The 22193-nt window shown below is 47.7% G+C and overlaps 1 protein-coding gene across 3 annotated transcripts in view; it reads right to left on the bottom strand.

Moving 5' to 3' along the window:
* Pu (GTP cyclohydrolase punch) overlaps positions 1 to 21073 on the bottom strand; it is a 35248-nt gene extending 14175 nt beyond the window's left edge. Inside the window, exons 1-2 of one of the 3 annotated variants that reach the window (XM_075674460.1) lie at positions 20834 to 21073; positions 7791 to 8205 (exon numbers count right to left, since the gene is read on the bottom strand). In XM_075674460.1, the coding sequence (XP_075530575.1) occupies positions 7791 to 8082 (292 nt within the window). In that variant the 5' untranslated portion in view covers positions 8083 to 8205; positions 20834 to 21073. The remainder of the gene's footprint in view (positions 1 to 7790; positions 8206 to 20833) is intronic. The other 2 variants (XM_075674463.1, XM_075674461.1) reach the window with 2 other exon arrangements.
* Between the last annotated feature and the right edge of the window lie 1120 nt (positions 21074 to 22193).

Below are 22193 nucleotides of genomic sequence, written 5' to 3'. Positions count from 1 at the left end.
TACCATTTCACGTTTTACAACACGAATGGTGCACAGCGCGTTAGCGAACACCAAGTTGCATTTCCGACAGCTGATGGCAACAGTAGCAGGACAGAAGTGGTTGATATGACGAATAGAGTAAGATGGAAACGGGAGCGACTTTCGGTAAGATTTTTTTTCTTTTCTTCGGAGACAAGAAGGTTTTGTTTTTTACGTTGTCAAGACCAACTTCTTACAGTTAGTTCCGTGGCTGGTCGCAAAATCGCATTGCGTCGCGTTTCTTTGATGGGTCTGTGTACTTCGCATCTGCTAATTCTCGAGAGAAAGCAACAAAAAAGAATGAAAAGGTGCTATACGCACGCCTTCATGGTTGCACCGGAAACGCTCCATTAATCGCTCGGTTTTGTCGCTGTTTGCTAGGGAAATGTTGAAGGCCTTATGCGGACTATGTGAGCGCGCGGACGACCTACAGACGCCTTACACAAGAAAGCACGCCTCCCACCAAGGCTTTTCTCACTCCGCGTGTAGCTCCAGAATGCATTGCTCGAGTGCCCGTCTCTGCCATCGAGGCGTCACCCAAGAAGGGCGTTATGTAGGCCTCGCAGAAGTGTAAATGTCCCCGAAAGTCGCCGATCGACGGTGTACGGCTCGCGAGACATCAACTTTTGTTACGTGATAGCGCGGCAAATTTGTGCCGCGATTGTGGACAACCAAATACATATGGCGCGAGACTGACCCCGCCTTTGCGTAGTTTCAATTTAAATTTCGCGATTTCGCGCACCGTCTGATTGCGAGGCACGCCGCGCAGGGGGAACTCCGGAAGAATCTCGACCGTCTGAGATTCTTTAACGTGTAACCAATGCACGCTGCACGAGCGTTCTTGCATATTCCGCGCCTGTCGGAATGCGGCCGCCTGAGCAGGAATCGAACCCGGCACCTGGCGCTCAGCAGGTCTGCGCCATATTATCCACTGCATTAGCTGCCGCAGCGGGTGACTGCTTTGTGTGAGAGCGTTTAGCAGTTGAGATGATCTTGCGGACAGCGTAACCTTTAACACACCGAAACGAAACGGCACAAACGGAACAAAACAGGGCATGCGAAGGTGCTGTTAGGAACAGTAATGTATTGTCACGTTGTCATGACCATAAAGGACCGAACACTGTTAAAACTGTTCGAATATCTAACTCTACTGAGCCGAACTTGTGCCTAGAAAAGACGACCGCGCGCGCAATCTGAACAGTGCATTAACTTGCGCAGAGCGATGACTTAATAACATCCGGCGACAAAAAGGTCACCGGGAACAAGAAAAACAATCCACTGCGTGTGTCTCATTTCGAACACGCCGTCATTCTTCGTCGTGTTTTGACGTCATCATCCATTGCTACTCGCAACAATACCGAAAAAAAAGAAAAAACAGATGCAACAGGTGGCGCGCGCGCCACCTGTTGCTTGAACTGGCGCGTTTTCTGGGCGGACTCCAGCAATTAACAAGCGCTCCACAGAGGCAACACGCGCAGCTAAAAAATGAAAAAAAAAGTATACTTCCACCTGAAAAGCGCACTTATTAGGGCACCTTTCTTGTTTCTGCAGTTCCTTTTTTTTATGGTGTCGTTTACTGCATAAAACTGGGAGCGTCTTTTATGTCGTTGGTAAGGAAACAAGAGAAAAAGATATTACAAGGCCGGATGTGGATCAGTTCACTTTCTGGTGTGTTGCCTACAGACTGTGCCAGATTGGCTGAACCAATGCAGCTTGCGTGGTTGAACAGTGCAGTCGTTTTCGAGCCCATTAAGTATATTTGACCAGACGACACATCGGGAAGTCCACATCATATTGCGTGGACTATATGATTGATATTGTGCAAGTAAAGCTTATTCTTGTGCAGAACGTGTGAACATTTCCATATTTTTCTCTATAGCTGGTATAAATTAAGGGAGCTGCGTTCATAATGCCATCTTCTATTATCTCTCGCTATGGCGGTTTCACCCTTTATGATTAATGGCCTCGAAAAATAAGCAAACTCCCTCCTTTCTTGTTCCTACCTATCGAAATTTCTTTAAAATATTCTACAGTACAACGTGTCGCTCTGCGAGCAGGAGAGCTAACTGTAAATTTCAGTGCGCTGAATTGCCAAATTCCTACACGTCAAATGAAGCATTTGCGAATTCGACCTGCTTCCGTACTCCAGGCAAACTTCACACCTTCCCGATTCGTATGCCGTATACTTCGAACAAAGCCGCCGTAATTCCTCGTGCCGAGGACGAACTTGAAGACTTTCGCGTACAGGCCGCCATCATAATAGTGCGTAATCATAAGACAAGCGAAACGCCATAGACATTAAAGCAAGTTGGGGCGGGGAGGGGGGGGGTGTTTTACGTGTCAACACCACAATCTGCTTATTGACCACAGCTCTTCGCGGAGCAGTTCGCTATGGAGAAACGACATGGCGCTTTTGGCGGCGCGCCGGCCTCAGCCGGCCTGCGGGGAGACGCATGTGCCGTGAGTGGCAGTAACGAAGGAGAGGCTAGAGGATTGGTGGAGGAAGTCAAAGGAAAGATAATACCATAAATCGGGGAGATAATATTTCCTATACTTTTTAGACAGGTATTTTTTGGGAGAAGGGGAGTGAAAACTAGTTTAAGGAGAAGAGGATATCAAGAAAGAAAAAAAAATAGGAGGGGGAGCAAAAGGCTAGGTGGCCCCAGCCGCCGCCCGTTACAAAGGGTATAGCCGCCATCCATCCATCCATCCATCCATCCGCACGTGGCCTCAGCGGTAGCGCACGTATACGAAACCACTATCGCTTCCACCTTGCTTATCGGAAATATCAGCTGTCGGAAATATAACCGAGTCTTCGCTAACGCACCGTGCTCCAGTCATACTGGATTGAATAATGTTGATTGGGACACGTGTGCTGTAGTTGGCTGCCAAAATAGTGATTGGCATATAAGGGAATGTAATGAACCTGTGTGGCCAAGTTCGCGGACCGCTGTTGCAACTGTCAGTATGTGTTACCGGTACTTCGAAATGTACGGCTTTCCTCGAGGATATGGAAATTTGCTCATCTGCCAGCGTTGTATCGCTAACCTTCAAAGAAAGTGCTTCAGCCCGGAACGTTGGCAAAGTGAGTACCGCTCGTCAAACAATGATAAAGGGAGTAGCGCCGTTTACTGTCATAATAAGTTTCGCGCACAGTATCTACACATATCTACCCCAACAGGCGCGGAAACTTGCGCTCATTCTATCGCCAACGTGTCAATAAGTGAATGGGCGCACACTTAATCATATGCGCGCCATATGCGCACTATAAGAGACGGACTACAACGATAACGCACGAATGATCGAAACTGAATATTTCGTGACTGTCCACAAGAGTGAACGAGTTACTAGCGATAATAGATATTTGCTGCAAGGTATTACAATGTACAAAACGGCTACGTTTCAAGCCTTGCGCACAGCAAGAACGAATCTATCTGAGCACACCCGCGAGCGATAATCAGGTAGTCACCGCACGGAGGAAACTTACTGAGTGACAAGCCGCTGCTTCAAAATATTTGCCAAATAAAGAAGGAATAGCAAAACACACTAATACCGGTTCAATTCATGAACAGTAAGTTTGGATAGCTTGGAATACATATTTAGCTCCGCTTTTAGAACAACCACATGCGCTGCACGCGTCGTTTGGACATCGCTTAACCGACTCCGAAAGCGCCTTTGCATGTTCTCTGAAGCAGTGGCCAAAGCTTCGTGTCATCCGCCCAGTCACCGTCTACGCTATCTCCCGAAACAGACATTTTGCTAAGCCGCACCGGCGTCATACCCATCCATTGTAAAGACGAAGGCAACGGAAGCAGCTAAGACAAACAATGGACGCGTCGCCACGTGATAAAACATGGCAGCGCCCACGGGATCGCCGCCACAAGGGTCAACAAGACGCGTCGTAGTCGTGGAGTGCTCCAGGTTAATTCTGACCTCCTGAAGTTCTTTAACGATCACCTGTTAAAGCATGGTACACGAGCGTTCTTGTCCGCCGAGGCCGGAATCGAGCCCGCGACCTCGATCTCAGCAGCTCAACACCGTAGTCACTGAGCTATACCGCGGTGGGTACGCTGTACAGACATGAAGGGTGGTGTCAACAAACGAGGGTTTCGTGTTTCAGCCGGCGATATGAGCGTTGTGATCCCCTCGTATCTTGCGTGTCTGCGACACGCTATACGCGAAAAAGTGCGCACTTACGTCTGACCTTATGCCGTGGCTGCAATAAAGGAGGCACGCGGTGCCTGCGTCAGGAACACCAGCAAACTTCAGCGATTGCTCCGACTACGAATTAACTAATTTTACTATGACCGCAACACTTTCTCACAGCAAACATATTGATGATTATGTCGCAATGACACAAACCCGGCAAAAAATCAGATGGTATTATGATAACAAAAATATGACAATATGAAAGTAACCGATCGCAAATAAAGTATGATCTGTAATAGAGTACTCAGGTCTTGTACAAATTAAGACATCTAGCTATAGGAAGATTTTAAACATAGTAATAGTACTTAAGCTAAAGGAGAGCATTTTCTTTAAGAAAACTCGTATTTTGAACTCAAATATTCAGATTTTGTAAAATTAGTATTTCTAAATTTTTGTTTTCTTTTTCGTTGCGGTGCACACGACGTCAGCTTCGTCCTCTTTTTTGTGGCCTCCGAGATGCCGTGCAAAGACCGCCGCCACTTTCGGAGCCTGCGTGAAGCGCAGAACACTGGACAAATGGCGCTCCTCGTTCGCCAAATGACCCATGAGTGAGTGAGTGAATAAACTTTATTGTAGGTCTGGCGAGGACGCGAACTCGTCGCGCACCCGGCTAGTCCCACGTCGGGACCGGCAGGTCTGGCCCACCGGCCCGGTCGCGGGCACGCAGGACGGCCAGGATTTGCTTTTCTAGAGCGGGGCTACGCAGAAGCGAGTCCCACTCCTCCTTGATGAACTTGGGGTATGTCTACCCGCACTCCCAGACCATGTGAGGTACAGTGGAGGTCTGGCCGCAGGACGGGCAGGCGTCGTCGCGATACACGTCGGGGTAAGCCTCGTGGAGAGCGGACAGACACGGATATGTGCTGGTCTGTAGGAGCCTAAGCGAAACGGCTTGCGCCCTATTCAACTTGGGGTGAAGGGGTGGAAAGACCCTTCTGGACATGTAGAAATATTTAATAATCTCGTTGTGAGTAGCGGGAGCGTCCGTGTGACCGTAGAGAGGAGGGGAGTCAGTGCTCCTTATAGAGGAAGCGCGATCGGTGAGGTCACGGGCAGCCTCGTGGGCAGACTCATTGAGGTTCGGGGGAGCACCCTCGACCGATCCTACGTGAGCGGGAAACCAGCGAATTGAATGGTTTGTGAGAGCATGTGGACTCGAGCCGCTAAGAAGACTAACAGCTTCCTTGGCGATGCAACCCTTTTGAAAAGCCCTAACTGCCGTTTTGGAATCACTATAGATTTCGGCCCCACGACCGTCTAGCAGGGCAAGGGCGATGGGGACTTGCTCGGCGATTCCGGGTTCTGAAGTGCGAATCGAGGCGCTATTGGAAATGTTTCCGCTCGAGTCGACCACAACGACGCCAAAGGTCTTCCCGTCACTGTACTCCGCAGCGTCGACGAAGCTAGTGCTAATGTCGTGTCGCTTGATCTGTTTGAGGGCCAAATGACCCATTGCAGCAGAGACAACAAAATCGAACGTTCGCTCGAATCGCAGATGTGGTCAAAATTTTGCATTCCTTTGTTATATGGTGAGTATCGGAATATCTACGAACTCCTCTTGAATTTCAGGTAAGCATATATCATAAGAAGCCAACAAACAACGTCACCAAGGACAACGCAGCGGAAATTACATGCACTTAATTGAACGAAAGTATATAGTATTTCATGTAGAACAACGTGTATATTTTCATTCTGCCAGTCGCATTCAAGACACGCACTCTAGATAGATAGAGAGATGGATAGATGACAGTACTGTAAACCTTAGTGGCTTATAAGTGGGAGTGGAACAATCGACACATAAATATAATACACGCAACATGGGCATATTTGGAAAAAGAATGAATGTCCAAAAGAATTCTACAATACTCGGTAGAACTGTAACTTTTTTGTGTAAAACGAATGTGAAGAACATGCTCAGGACGATCTGGTGGTGAAGAGACCACCAAGCGCTTGGTGGTGTCTGCCAGTCCCTGGCCGTTTATTGTACGCTGTGATCCAATAGCGAATAACATGTTCATTTTTAGTTACTGATTAAAAGCAGGTGATGTGTGTGTGTGTGTGCTGGGTAGCTTTTGTTTTTGTGCTGTTTAGTTGCGATCCTGTGCTCTAAAAGAAGAAGAGAAAAAAACTTTGCAATTAGTCTCTTCTCTCTGAATTTGCCTGGGCATGTCAGACATAAATTTTGTTAAGCAGTGTTTACACGAAACAGGCCAGGAATTTCGCGTTGACCACCTGGGACCGTTTAGCAATTCGGGCGGAAAACAAGAGATACGAAGTTAACGGCACCCCCGGTGTTAAGCTAGAGCCTTGTAGCCAAGCGCTGTCTTCGCTCGCTCTTATCGCGCCGGCTTTTCGGTTGTTTCCAGCCTCTCTCTCTCTCTCTCGTCTTCAGGCAGTTCCCGCTATCTCTCGAGTCGACTGGGCAGATCCTCGCTTGAGGTCGCTCGCTGATGATGATTGATTACCCACTGCGAGTTATAAAGTTCCACGTGGAGGAGGGGGGCTCGTCCGCTTAACGCACTGCTGCGCCCCTTTTTCGCGCCGATAAAGCGAGCTGATATGATATGCGAGCAGTTGGCGCGTTGGAAGATAGCGCGCGAGCCTTGAAAAAAAAAAAAAGAGAAAACGGTGGTCTCTGGAGTTCAACATAGCGCTATGTGTCTTCATTCTAACAACCTTGTTAGAATAAAGTGTTGCGGCGCCATCGTCCATTCGTTGTCGTTGTTACAATCGCCTCCTTTTCGTCGTCGTGTCATAGTCAGCCATCATCGTCTGCGTTGCACTAGACCGTTTAATGTTTTTTTTAGAGAGAGAGAGAGAGGGAAAAGCGTTAAATAGAAAGGGCATAGAGTCTAACTATAGAGAAAGATCCGGTTTGCTACCCTGCGCTGTACTATATCTACAGAGATGGAATAGAGATCTATAGAGAGGAGGGAAAGAGGTGTGCATAGAGGAACGAGAACCACGAGGCGTTTGGTCTAACCGTCTCAACCTGCGCCGCAGTCTTGTAAGCGCCGGAATGGGACAACCGCACTGGCAGACATTTAGTCGTCTGTAGAGACCACTGCGCTACCTTTTATGTGATCACGGCTGTCTCTCAAGGATCACGCGCACTGCTCTATCGCTTTTTTACTTATAGAGTTGCTATGCCATAACTTAACATGAAAAACATCACAGCAAGAATATACAACAACAATGACATGTCACATCTTAACCTCAATAACATCACCGGAATCAGCTCAGTCTACCATTACGCCATCTCCAGTGCCGGTCCACTTTACTCGGCAACAGAAGCCGACCGAGCAGACGTACCAAGCACCTCCAGACGAGGCACGGATAATCAGCTATTCGCTTTAATAAAGGAACTGCGCGCTTGAAGACTTGGGTGTGTTGCAGTGAGAAGCACACTCTCTTAGCGTATAATTCCGTAGAGAACAGAGCCGACCACCGACACATCTCCATGGTTAAACTCGTATTTGTGCTACTTGGCAAGACAGCATCAGCAGCCGCGGTCACCACGTTCTGGGAGGGTGTATTATAAGTCGCCTCGCGAACAGGCTCACCTCGGACGTCCTGGCTGTAACCGGCGGTGAACGCGAGCATGGCCTTGGCGGCTCGCTCGGGTGTCCGGCGCAGCCCCTGGCGATCGGGGTTCTCGCCCACCTTCTCGAGAAGGGACCGGTAGTCGCGCGCCATGGACTCGACGAGCTGTCGCTCCTCTGCGTCCCGCGGCGGCTCCATGGCAACTGAATCGGTCCCGTTCATGGCGACGCCATTGGCGACCGAGGAGGAGACGCGCTCTGCCTCGCGGGCCCCCTCGGACTTTGGGGGCTCGACTATCGACGTGAGGCCCATGATCTCGGCTGCTGCGGCCGGGCAAGGGGGCCACCAGGTGGGGACCGGTCGCAACACTGCCGCCGCCTGAAGGGATCGAAGCGCCGACGCTGCGTTCAGGGAGGGTCGACACGCTGTCGCGCACTGCACGATGGTCGTATTGCGCGTTTTAGTGCGTCTGCGCGTGCGTAGTTAGTTCACGCCTCTCGTAAACTCTGGTCTAGATTTTCCTAACCTGTGCTGTTTCCTATCTCACATTCGTTTCAATTCAATGTTACTTGTGCCACGCAGTATAAGCACATTTAGGCGTGAAACATACAGAGGAGGAGGTCTTAAAGATGAGAGAGTGTATAGGGTAGACTTGTAAACACACAATTGGAAAAATACTAAATACAGCACAAGGCAAATTACTTGATGCATACAGTTGAGAAGCGTAGACGTAAATACATAATTAACAATACTTTATGAAGAATAAAGAAAATAAGGATAATGCATAAGAATATATATATAAACGAGAAGAAAGAGGAGTAACCGACGGGCCTGATTTTGATTATTCGTATAAGAAGCCACCAAACACTGACACGAAGGACAACATAGGGGAAATTACTTGTGCTTAATAAATGAAATAAAGAAACGATAAATTAATGGAAAAGAAAGTGGATGAAAATACTTGCCATCCCACAACCTTCGCATTGCGAAGGTTGTGGGATCGTTTATATATATATATATATATATATATATATATATATATATATATATATATATATATATATATATATATATATATATATATATATATATATATATATATATGTGTGTGTGTGTGTGTGTGTGTGTGTGTGTGTGTGTGTGTGTGTGTGTGTGTGTGTGTGTGTGTGTGTGTGTGTGTGTGTACGGCGAGAACGGCGAGACTAGAAATGAAATAGACTTCATACTCTGCGCTAACCCTGGCATCATACAAGATGTGGACGTGCTCAGCAAGGTGCGCTTTAGTGAATTTAGGATGGTAAGAACTCGAATTAGCCTAGACCTAAGGAGGGAACGGAAGAAACTGGTACATAAGAAGCCGATCAGTGAGTTAGCGGTAAGAGGGAAAATAGAGGAATTCCAGATCAAGCTACAGAACAGGTATTCGGCTCTAACTCAGGAAGAGGACCTTAGTGTTGAAGCAATGAACGACAATCTTGTGGGCATCATTAAGGAGTGTGCAATAGAAGTCGGTGGTAACTCCGTTAGACAGGATACAAGTAAGCTATCGCAGGAGACGAATGATCTGATCAAGAAACGCCAATGTATGAAAGCCTCTAACCCTACAGCTAGGATAGAACTGGCAGAACTTTCGAAGTTAATCAACAAGCGTAAGACAGCTTACATCAGGAATTATAATATGGATAGAATTGAACATGCTCTCAGGAACGGAGGAAGCCTAAAAGCAGTGAAGAAGAAGCTAGGAATAGGCAAGAATCAGATGTATGCGTTAAGAGACAAAGCCGGCAATATCATTACTAATATGGATGAGATCGTTCAAGTGGCTGAGGAGTTCTATAGAGATTTATACAGTACCAGTGGCACCCACGACGATAATGGAAGGGAGAATAGTCTACAGGAATTTGAAATCCCACAAGTAACGCCGGAAGAAGTAAAGAAAGCATTGGGAGCTATGCAAAGGGGGAAGGCAGCTGGGGAGGATCAGGTAACAGCAGATTTGTTGAAGGATGGTGGGCAGATTGTTCTAGAGAAACTGGCCACCCTGTATACGCAATGCCTCATGAGCTCGAGCGTACCGGAATCTTGGAAGAACGCTAACATAATCCTAATCCATAAGGAAGGGGACGCCAAAGACTTGAAAAATTATAGACCGATCAGCTTACTGTCCGTTGTCTACAAATTATTTACTAAGGTAATCACAAATAAAATCAGGAATACCTTAGACTTCTGTCAACCAAAGGACCAGGCAGGATTCCGTAAAGGCTACTCAACAATAGACCATATTCACACTATCAATCAGGTGATAGAGAAATGTGCGGAATATAACCAAGCCTTATATATAGCTTTCATTGATTACGAAAAAGCGTTTGATTCACTCGAAACCTCAGCAGTCATGGAGGCATTACGGAATCAGGGTGTAGATGAGCCATATGTAAAAATACTGGGAGATATATATAGCGGCTCCACAGCCACCGTAGTCCTCCGTAAAGAAAGCAACAAAATCCCAATAAAGATAGGCGTCAGACTGGGAGATACGATCTCTCCAATGCTATTCACAGCATGTTTACAGGAGGTATTCAGAGATCTGGAGTGGGAAGAATTGCGGATAAAAGTTGATGGAGAATACCTTAGCAACTTGCGATTCGCTGATGATATTGCCTTGCTTAGTAACTCAGGAGACCAATTGCAATGCATGCTCACTGACCTGGAGAGGCAAAGCAGAAGGGTGGGTCTGAAAATTAATCTGCAGAAAACTAAAGTAATGTTTAACAGTCTCGGAAGAGAACAGCAGTTTACGATAGGTAGCGAGGCACTGGAAGTGGTAAGGGAATACATCTACTTAGGGCAGGTAGTGACTGCGGATCCGGATCATGAGACTGAAATAATCAGAAGAATAAGAATGGGCTGGGGTGCGTTTGGCAGGCATTCTCAGATCATGAACAGCAGGTTGCCATAATCCCTCCAGAGAAAAGTATATAACAGCTGTGTCTTACCAGTACTCACGTACGGGGCACAAACCTGGAGGCTTACGAAAAGGGTTCTGCTCAAATTGAGGACGACGCAACGAGCTATGGGAAGAAGAATGATGGGTGTAACGTTAAGGGATAAGAAAAAAGCAGATTGGGTGAGGGAAGAAACGCGGGTAAATGACATCTTAATTGAAATCAAGAAAAAGAAATGGGCATGGGCCGGACATGTAATGAGGAGGGAAGATAACCGATGGTTATTAAGGGTTACGGACTGGATTCCAAGGGAAGGGAAACCTAGCAGGGGGCGACAGAAAGTTAGGTGGGCAGATGACATTAAGACGTTTGCAGGGACAACATGGCCGCAATTAGTACATGACCGAGGTAGTTGGAGAAGTACGGGAGAGGCCTTTGCCCTGCAGTGGGCGTAACCAGGCTGATGATGTGTGTGTGTGTGTGTGTGTGTGTGTGTGTGTGTGTGTGTGTGTGTGTGTGTGTGTGTGTGTGTGTGTGTGTGTGTGTGTGTGTGTGTGTGTGTGTGTGTGTGTGTGTGTGTGTGTGTGTATTAAAAGGCAGCTGCCGTCAGAATTATAATGTCACTAAATTTCTTTTTGTTTTATTCAACAAGTAAGAGAAGAATCTGTTTTTCTTTATTCATGTTTCTTTATTTACTAACTGTACTTAAAGAGGCTTGGTGCCTTTACGTGGCGCCGGATATTCCTCTTGCGTGATAATTGTATCTGCAAGCAGTGACCGTGTAGAAGCAACAGTTAGAAAATAAATACAGCGACATCATTTATCAAGTCAACATTTACAAAACAAATGTGCCGTTCACTAAATTGAAACGTTTAATAATGGACTGGAAAACGTTGTTCTGGTCCTGCAGGACGCGCGTCGGCGCGCAGCGGGCTTCTCCCACGTGACCTACGGACCGACAGTGTGTACCTGGCGGCCGCTTCGCGGGCCTGCCGGACGGCCCCATTGCTCGCATTGCGTATCGCTTATCGATTTCTGTATCTGAAAGAGATGAGACTTTCCACGGTAGGTCCGAACTGTCTATGCTGACGGAATTGAAGGCGCTCGCCACCGAGTACGGACTTGTCGTGCAGGCATTTTTAGGCGGAACGATCCAGCCTCCTGCATATGCTGTGCGACGTGTCACGTCATGATATCGCTGCGTACGCGACAGCGGGTACCAGAAAAAACATTTCTTGAATCCACACACTGCGGAGTCCTTACCGCAAACGTTACACATACTAAGCATTGAGCCTTATGACAACTGTTCGTCGCAATAAGAGAGAGAGAGAGAAAGAAAAGGATGGATATTTTTATTTCCAGTGCTTTAGCATCCAGTGACACGATATATGCCACTGCCACCTGCGGCACTTCGTCATTTCGTACGTTTTTAAGTTTTACATTATCGCTAAAAAGAACCGCTAACTCAGTTTCATCGTCTGTCGCCTTCATGTGGTTTTATCTAATAAAAAATCAAGCCCATTTGTTTTCTATTCATTCTTGTTGGTCAATACAGGTGTAATAAAATAGTAGTATAGTGTTTTTCATCTATGGTATTTTTGATCGCAGCCTGAATTCAGGGTTCTTTTTCTCTCTTTATTCAATTTTGTTCTTTTTTTCTGTTTTCGGGGCCTTTATAACTGCTGCTTCGCTAACGGTTTTTTTAGGCTCAAATTGGGGTGTTCTGATTTTAGTTGGAAACACTGGCCTCGGACAACCCAAGACGCTGCACGCATGTGGAGAGGAAACCGGAAATCGTTGTTCGAGAGCCGCACATATGTGCCGCGCACCAAATACTCGCCGCAAACTGGGCTAAAAAGCAATCCAGCTGCCGGTGATGAAAAACGTAAGCGGCAGATTTTAAACCGCGTTACCAGAGATGGTGTCACTGCGCTGCGCCGAGGGAAAAAAAACCAGGCGTTACAGCTGCAAAGTTAAAAAATACACATAAAGGTGTTAAACAAAAGTAGAAACGCGCAAAGGACAACGCAACACGCGCGCACGCATACACACACAGAGAGAATAGAACGACACATTTTTGAGAATATCGTAATACGAACGCCCGGTAAAACAAGAAATACACAAGAGGCTAAGAAGAAACACTATAATAAGTTGAAAACATAAACGCACAGTGTCTCTGGCTAACACTGCCAACGCACCCGCCGCGGTTGCTCAGTGGCTATGGTGTTGGGCTGCTGAGCACGAGGTCGCGGGATCGAATCCCGGCCACGGCGGCCGCATTTCGATGGGGGCGAAATGCGAAAACACCCGTGTGCTTAGATTTAGGTGCACGTTAAAGAACCCCAGGTGGTTAAAATTTCCGAAGTCCTCCACTACGGCGTGCCTCATAATCAGAAAGTGGTTTTGGCACGTAAAACCCCAAATATTATTATTATTAACACTGCCAACGCTGCGTGCCAAAGTCAGCTTGCACTGGGAGCTCCTACTTGTCTTTTTTTTTTCTTAGCAAGCTAAAGTGTACTCTGGCGTTCGGGGTTGCACGTGCTCGGCGATTCAGCGGAAGAAGCACATCTGGTAGGTGGTGGTGGTGATAACTTTATTGCACACAGGGGAGTTGCGGACACGCAGGTCCTTGGAGGCTTGCACCAGGTGTAGTTCCCGCTGCGGTGCCACGTAAATCTGACGCGCGCCAAGTGCGCTAACAAGTTTGTCGCGACTTCGAGGTTTTTTGTTTTGCTTCTATAGTGCTATATTCAAATCCCAGCTTCTATGCCATATATTATCTTGTCTGCCCTGTTGCACATTTAATTGTTCTTCATTTCCTCGATGCTTTACATTTCTTCATTCCCACTAAATTTCCCGCTCGTCTACTTCGGACTTCGTGAAGGTTGCTGTTGTTGCAACCATGCTAAAAAAAAGGAAAAGAAAACGGCAAAGACACGGACGTCTGCTTACGTGTCGTAATGCGAAAGCATCATATCGTTTGTATAGTTCGGAACGTCGTCAACGCGCTCAGTTTATACGCTCACGGCGTGACGCGCCACCTCCTCCCCTTTGGCTGCGCCGTCACGTGCCCAATGACGCACACGCTAGGCCACACCTCTAGTCAGCCAGAACCATGGAGCCGCCGTCGTGGCGTCTGGGAAGCCTGCTCGCGTCTCGCAATACCGGAGGCTCGGTTCGGATTGGATTCCAATCCAGACCGAAATGTACCAAATTTCCTTTTCAAAGCGATTAAGTTACTTTGTTTACAGAAACGTCCGTGAGAAGTTCGACGTCACCCCGAGCGTTTCCTTTCTTTACGTGTTTTCACTCCTTGCGCCGTCGGCCACTTTTGGTACCACCTTTCTGTCTGGCTGACTACGCAGACGAATTTTCGCGTAATGGAGCGTATAATGTTTTTCGCATTAATAATCATTATGGGGCCTTATAACGTCCCGAAATTGCCCATTGAGTTACGATGTACATCGTATAGTGGAAGGCTCCGGATTAATGTTTATCACGTGGGGTCCCATTGAACGCTCGCACAAAGCACTTTACGCGAGCTTTTTTTTTCCGTCCCGCTCTCATCTGATTGCGGTCGCCACGATTGGCAGTCGAACCGGACACCTCAACGCCATACCGACTGAACTGCAGCAATGTCACCAGCCCTCTCCAAACATCCCACATTGCACCTCGCCAGCCTTGCGTTTTGGGTAGGCGGCCTCAGGTATATATCTTGGGAGGGCCACTGTAACGCCAACCTTGGCGCCTGGAGAAAAAGGTCATTCGAGCCGCACTCTATATAGGCGCCGAATTTGCGCAACTATGCGGACGCTGTCAGTCATGTGACCTTGTTGACGCGCGCGAAACCGAAATGGTGACGACAGCAAAATTGCGGGAGGTGTAGTCAAACGAAAAAAAGTAAGGCGTCTTCTCGGTGTCTGCGCAGCACTTACGAGACGGAAAAATTAACCAGTTGTCCTGCATCTTTGTGGGGAGGTCACGTGGTGACGACGGCGCTTAGGCGGCGCGCTTGCGCAGGGAGCCATTAGAGCCGGCTCTGGCGGCAGCGGCGCCGGCATAATTTCACGGGGCAGCATTTACGAAGCGCCTTTGGGCATCGAAGCGTAATTAGACGAGTCGCACCGAGGAACGGAGAAGCGAGGAGGAAGGAGGGCTTTTCCGATGTGACTGCTGAGGTGAATGTAAACGAGATGTGGTCCCGGAAAATTATAAGCGCTGCGCACTTCGTGTCCCATGCGCGAGCGAGGGAGTGCGCATATGAGTGCGCTCTCACTGTCTGTTGACAATAGAAGGGGTGCAAGCGGGCTTCTGTATGCCAGAGTCTGCCTGGGCTTTGCTGGGATCGAGGAGGCGGAGCGCAAGCCTTCGCATGCCGGCGCTTGTCTAAAACTCTCTAACGAGAGCGCACGAGGGAGAGACAGAGAGAGAGAGCCGTTCCTCAGCCGTCACTTGAGATGACTGCACGAACGTACTGTACGCGAGTGTATTATTAAAGCACGCAGCATGCGCGTACATACAGGCAGGTACCTATACCTGAAGACCAGAAATATCGAAAAGCCCCAGTACCCGAGTCAACGGGGCATTGGTTTTTGCGGTGTTCCAATAACCAAGTGTATAACCTCCTTGGTTCCAGTGCACGGTTCACGCCCGTAGAATTAATGGGCAATCTTCCACCCCCCCCCCCCCCAAAAAAAAAAAAAAAGAAGAGAATAAAGTTCACTACTTGACTGATTTTCTATCGTCGTTTTTTTATTTGTATTTCCCTTCTGTCTCTCTCCGGGCTTGGAGTTGAAGCCACGACCTCACTTCTAGCGGCAGAGAAACGGAGCGACATGTAGCCATTGCACAGCGTAAAAACAGAATAATAATGAATGAGCGAGTGAGTGAGTGAAGTCACGAATGAGAGAAGAAATGATTGAGCGCGTGATTAAATGAACGAATGAATGAAATGTATAAGCGAGTGGAGCAACAGCCCGCGAAATCATCGTCACTGTTGATATCGCGAGTCAAGCGAAGGTATAACTGTATCGTGCATTCACGGTTTCCTAAGTATACAGGAAACGACGCTGTCGTGATATTTGGCGCGATAGGGGCTTTCAGACGTACCAGAAAAAGAAAGAAAAGGAAATACAGTACACAGGGTCACTCAGTGCGGTCACCATCGGTTTGTCCCAGGGAAACACGAGTGAAGCGGCGCGAGTAAGAAAAGTTTTATGCGAACGCGCCTACATGGCGCAACCTCCTGGCGGGTCGCGGTGAAAGCGATACGGCTAAGGACGGACGCCGGCATATTTTTTTTGCTCTTTCGGAAGCTCGCGTGCGGCGAGTATGGTGCTGACCACTTTATCTCCTCGCTGACCCAATGTCAGTGCCACTCTGGCCGCGAACGTCGGCCAGTCTGCGCGCCTCTCGCAACCGCGTAATCTGAAAACTTTCGCCGCAGCGGCGTCGGCGGCTGCTTCGCTTACGCAAGTCACCGAGCTCGTCCCACTTTTTTGTGTCATTCCGCGCAAAAACGTTAGGGGACCGAAGAGTTCAAATGTGACCTCAGATGCGTGGCACTACTCGCGAATGGTAACAAAGCACGGAAATATGGCTTCGTTGGTCGAGTAATCATTTATGCATTTCGGCGCGCTGTTCTGAAACTTAAAATTGGCATCTTTTAATGTGCACCCGACCCAAAGAACGGTATACTTAAGCGCGTTGTGCGAAATTATTTCTTTTAAAAGACACTGTCATATATGTAGGCCCCAGCCGCTTTTGTATAGATATACGCAGAGAGAGGGATATACGAATGAGAGAAAGGCAGGGACGTTAACCAGAGTTAAAGCCTCCGGTTTGCTACCCTGCACTAGGGGTAGGGAAAGGGGAAGTAAAGAAAGGCAACTTTCAGAACAGACAGTCTTGGAACTGTCGTCGCACCAAAAGTCGGTGAAGGTTTTGTTGACCCCATCACGTGGCAGTGGCCTATTAGTTTATAGACATATAGGCGACGTACGCGGCTATATAGGCGGGCATTAGCAGCAAGAAAATATTTAACGATCGTTTCGCCGATTACCCCCCAAAAACTGTGATAGTTACCTCACGGCTAATTTTAGCGTACAAGTGGCAATTGCGATACTGAAGCCGAGGAGTAGAAGTCGTGATCTGCTTTGCCGAAAATCTGTAGACTTGTAATACTTTCGAGATATCTGTCCACGAAATCTGCTAAAAAGAATCTTTCAGGTTTAAGGTCGCTCCGAGCTGTTGTTGGACGTACACTTTTCGGAAACTGCTAACCGGAAGGGGGAGAGAGAGAGAGAGAACAAACATTTAATAATGTGAATCGGTGAGAAAGACTTCTTTCTTCACCCATGCCGGGTGGCCTCCTGAGTCCAGGTATAGCCATTGGCCCTTGCTGCTTCCCTGGCCTGGTTCACCAGCTGAAGGAGCACGCTTCTCCCGGTGGGAGCTGTAGTGTCCATGTATAGCACTCTTTGGAATGAAGGAAGGCAACCCTGGGGTTCAGGGGAGCTTCCAAGATGGCTGCAGTTTCGTTGAAATAAATGTGTGTGCGTTCCCAACAGAATCGGCCATAATCAGTCTCAATGCTCGAACTACCATGCTTTACAATGGCGACGAGGATGCGTCTGAACTTCGTGAAGGCTGCCAAGCAACGATTTTAAGCAGAACGAAGATACCAACACACACTGTCGAAACTCCTACTTTGCGGTATGGCGCACAACATGCTTCCATCGTTCCCTTTCTTCGACGCGCGTGCCACTGACGCCAACAACGTCGGCACCGAGTGGTTGAAGTGGGTGAAACGCTTCGAAAACTTCATCGTAGCCTGCGGTATCACAGCCGATGCCCAGAAGACGGCCATACTACTACACTACGGGGGGGAAGAAGTGTATGACATATACTGTGCACTGCCCGATCCTCCCGCAGCGACCCAGGCAACGACCTAGGCACCTGAAAGACTTCGTGTTTAAGCAAAACTGATTTTTCCTTCCCTGAGGGGATGATTTAGTGTCCATGTATAGCACTCTTTGGAATGAAGGAAGGCAACCCTGGGGTTCAGGGGAGCTTCCAAGATGGCTGCAGTTTGGTTGAAATAAATGTGTGTGCGTTCCCAACAGAATCGGCCATAATCAGTCTCAATGCTCGAACTACCATACGTTACAGGAGTCAATTTGAGTCTTTCAATCTGGCTTGTTTTGTTTGAGTAAGCCGCGTTTGAGTAATCGTGCCGCGTAGGTGTTTTTGCAGGACTCCCCAATGCAGTGTTGGTAGCTTTCCTAATCGTGATGTTCAGTTTTTCAATTTCTGCATTCTTCAGGGCCAGATAGAGGGTGCCGTACGAGATCCGGAAAAAATTAATATAAGCGCCTGGGCATACACGACTGTGTTGCGCTTTGTATTAAACTGACGGTAAGGGCTATGGAACGAACATAAAAGAACAAAGAAAGTGGACGTACGTGACGCAATGGCGCGAATGTAACCTGGCGCTGTGGTATTCGTGACCGCGTTCCTAATCAGCGGCGCTTTGCGTGTTGGGTCGTCGTCATCTGTTCACGTTTGCAAAACGCATGCGTCATGCGCCTCGTTATTCTCATCCCACTCGCTGTGGGTATATATTGTTAGATCATTTCTTCATTCCCACGTATATTTCTCTTTCGATTACCGAAACCCTACAGCGGTTAATTATAGCGGGTGTACCGGCGAACACTTTCAAAGTTTTTTTTAACGGCTGCCTATAGCAGATAGCACAATTCTGGTTCATGAGCTGGGACTACTCGAAGAGGCGGATGCATTGCTTGCACAAAACATGGACAGGCATAATTGAGTAATTAACAAAAATCAACTAATCAAGTGTTTAACTAATTGCTTTACGGCCCTCATTTCAATTTACAAATTCTAGCCGTGGAGTTCGCTAGGCGATCGGATCCAGTTGGAACGAATTCTCAGGATGACGCCAGTTTCGGGATATTAATTCTCGAACTTTGCGCGGAAATGCATTGGCGTTCCACTTACTTTCTTAACGAACCGTCGTTTTACGCATTAATGCGCAAAAGTATACCGGAACGAATATGGAGAAACCGCCTTCGCGCGTCGCGAGATCGAGGCTGGAGGACAGCGCACGCATGACGCAATGTGGCCGCGGCGCGAAGTAAGCTCCCGTCGAGTTGGTGCAGCGAGCGAGTGACGCGACGTCCAAACAAACTCTGTAAAAAAATGAATAAGACAAGGTACGAGCAACCTTGGCGGTAGAGAAGTGGTTGGGCACGCGTGGTTCGAAATTTGGTTCGAAATTCTTTTTAGTCGAGGCGACGTCCGACGCTGGACGCCGACGCCGGATTTTCTGCGACACAGGCTGTCCTTAACGCTGTCGCGTTAAACGCCGCTCGCACGAAGGTCGTCGACTGCCCCGGCGACCTCACCCACCACCGGGCGACGCGCCCTGCCGCGTGTCTGCGCTAATGACACCGGCGCAGTCAAAGTGCCGAGAACGAACATGCCTAAGCACAGCTTCCTCTCTACCCAAGCACCGTCTTGATAATTTCATGTTATGCTTTCATTCATTGGGACACTTTGCGCATTTCCTTTGGTTCACTTACAGCCGATTTCTTGCTTGTTATTATGTGGTCGTTTCTTTTGTGCAAGTAATCAGTGTTTAATTAGTAATTAGTGATTGTGAATCGCATTTGTTTGTGTTCATTAAATTGTCACTCTCCTACTACTCCCTTGTCTGTCTATATTTATTGTTTCGCCCTCCACGTTTGCAGTGTTTGTGTTCATTGTGCTTGTATTTCTATTATGCGTTGTTCTACGCGAATTGTATGTAATGCCCTCGGACCTTTCAGGATGAAATAAATCAAATGACATAGTAACATCCTCTACGGCATTTTCTAGTTGTAGCTTTTACTGGATCTGTCACTGTAGCCATTCAGGCTATCGTCCGAATATCTTTGTAGGGACGTTTCGTAATCATGTGATAAACTTTCACTTGATTGATTGATTGATTGATTGAACTAGCCCATTGTGCATACTCTTGGATAAGGAGCCCCACTACACAGCGTGGAAAATGTGTTAGTAACTGTGGAGTAGTAAAATATGATAAAGTACATGAAGGTAGCGCGTATATGAGCGGTTAAAAACAAAAGAATACAAATTGTAAACAAAACCTACGCACCCTGATGCTGCACGTGAGCGGTTTTAATGCAATAGCATTATCGGTATCGGCATACCATGGCGTTTATCGCACAGCCTATACGCGATTGGCTCGTTTTATTTTGCGTCTACATCAGCCCGATATGAGTCTGTGACGCACACGCACATTTTATTCTTGTGTTGTTCTTCGCCCACTGTCCTATTTTTTTTCTCTATCTCAATATATTTATTGTTTCATTCATTAATATTTTATGTACCTTATCTCTTCTATAGAGCTGGAAGGCGTTCTGCCCCCTCCTGGTGGCAGTTGCCAGCTAGCTCTCTTCTTCTCTGTGACTGTTTTTATGTGTGAAAGCCAAATAATAATAATAATAATAATAATAATAATAATAATAATAATAATAATAATAATAATAATAATAATAATAATATTATTATAATTATTATTATAACTGCCTATAATTATTATAATTATATTTTTTTATATGCAAAAAAAAATCCCTGAGTGGGACAGTGTAATCTACAGATTAAAAAAAATAAACAATTTACGCCTATGATTTGCTTGCAATTTCACAACTTGACACCGTGCGACGCGCAGCCCTTCACACGGCGGCATCGCCTGCACAATCCATGGAATTGTTGCGGGACTCGAAATATTACTGCGAGTTCCATTATTAAAAGTATCTGTACATAACTGTGACACGGTGTGACACATAAATATACACGGTGTACCGTGTTCTTTTATATAGGCCGCGCGATAAGTGACCGTTAATGACAACCGCATATCTCGGCTTCGCAGCTGCCTTCTACGAGGAAAGAAAAAAAAAGTACGAAATGAAAAACGACGACAGCGCTAAAAGAAAAAAAAAGACAAATTCGATTCGTCGTCGTTGCAGGCACCTTCAATCGCAGTTCGCGGGTGGTGTCGGCGTTGTGCATAAATCGCACCGATCAGCGCTCACCTGTCACCGTAATTGTCGCGTCGCAATCGGTTGAAAGCCGAGGGGGATACGGCCAGCTGACTGCGTCCGTTCGGAGAGGGGCCCAGGCGAGTCGGTTTCGTGGTGGAGGGTCGCGCGGCCGAGGAAAGCCCTCCGTTGAACCGTTGACGTCGCCTGCGCGACTGGCGACGATAGCTGAGGAAACGCACTATAACGTGTCGTGGAGCGCCGTTGTCGCTGGCGCCTAAATGGCTCTCCTCGGGCGAGGCGACCCCGTCGGCGACACCACGTGGTTCGGCGGAGAGGGTGAGCGCGTGAGCCAGGGAGCTGTGCGCACTCTCCGCGAGCACGCGCACTACCACGACTAAATACTCCCCGCCCAGAGAGAGAGAGAGAGCGGCAGTCTTCCGGCGCATAGAGTTTCGCACTCCGGCGTCCGTGCGTTCAATTAAGCGGCAACTGCAGTCTCTGGGCTTATGATTCGCTTTCCCTGCACAGAAGCAAGTTCTTTCAAACTGTACCCGCGTTCCGATTCCGGGCACAACGAGGTCGCGGCAGCCGTATTTCGACGAGGGCGTAATCTGGTGGATAGTGATCTGGAGATATCTACTACGGTGTCTCTCGAAGTCCGTGTGTATATTTGATACGTCGAACCTGATCCATCCATCCGCCCGTACATCCATCATCCATCCATCCATCCCTCGGTCAGTCAGTCAGTCAGTCAGTCAGTCAGTAAATAAGTGAATAAATAAATGAACAGTGGGAAGGAGCACTATGTCCACCTGCTTGGAAGAGGGAGGGATTGAAAAGGAAGACGGTGGGAAAATACTTAGCGCTCGGCGAAAGCCAAATTAAACGTCGATACAAACCTACGACAATAGTCGGCACACAGCTCAAACATAACCGCACGTAAATTTTAACGCGAACCATTTAACGCGTATGGCGGCCATAACCGCCATACCACGGGTGCTTCTGCTATTAAAGAGATCTCGTCTTGCGCAGCATATAACACACGGCACACGAAATGCGTCATGGCTGACGAAGGACGCGTCGTGTATATGCGTCCCGTGTCACTGCGGTTTACTGTGCGGCGTCGCCAGAACTCAGGTTATAAGCAGAACTTGTTTAGCGTTTTGTGTATAGCATCGGCGGAGTCAATTGGGATGAAGCTGAACGGGCGAGCGCAGACGAAAAGCTCCGAAAACAGATGAAACAAAACAGATGTTCAGAAAACGAGGAAACCGAATTTTAACAACTTTCAGTTAGCAATGTCAAGAAGATATGGCCTTCAGACAACACGCGTGTTTGCGGCACTTGTTCGAAACTTTCCTGCTGCGTTATAGCAGCTTTCTAATCCCTAACAAAACACTGCTACAACGCA

Source organism: Dermacentor variabilis, chromosome 11 (assembly GCF_050947875.1).
Source record: "Dermacentor variabilis isolate Ectoservices chromosome 11, ASM5094787v1, whole genome shotgun sequence".
Classification (NCBI taxonomy): Eukaryota; Metazoa; Arthropoda; class Arachnida; order Ixodida; family Ixodidae; genus Dermacentor; species Dermacentor variabilis.
The sequence above is the reverse complement of the archived record's forward strand: the minus strand, read 5'-3'. Positions and strand labels throughout refer to the sequence as shown.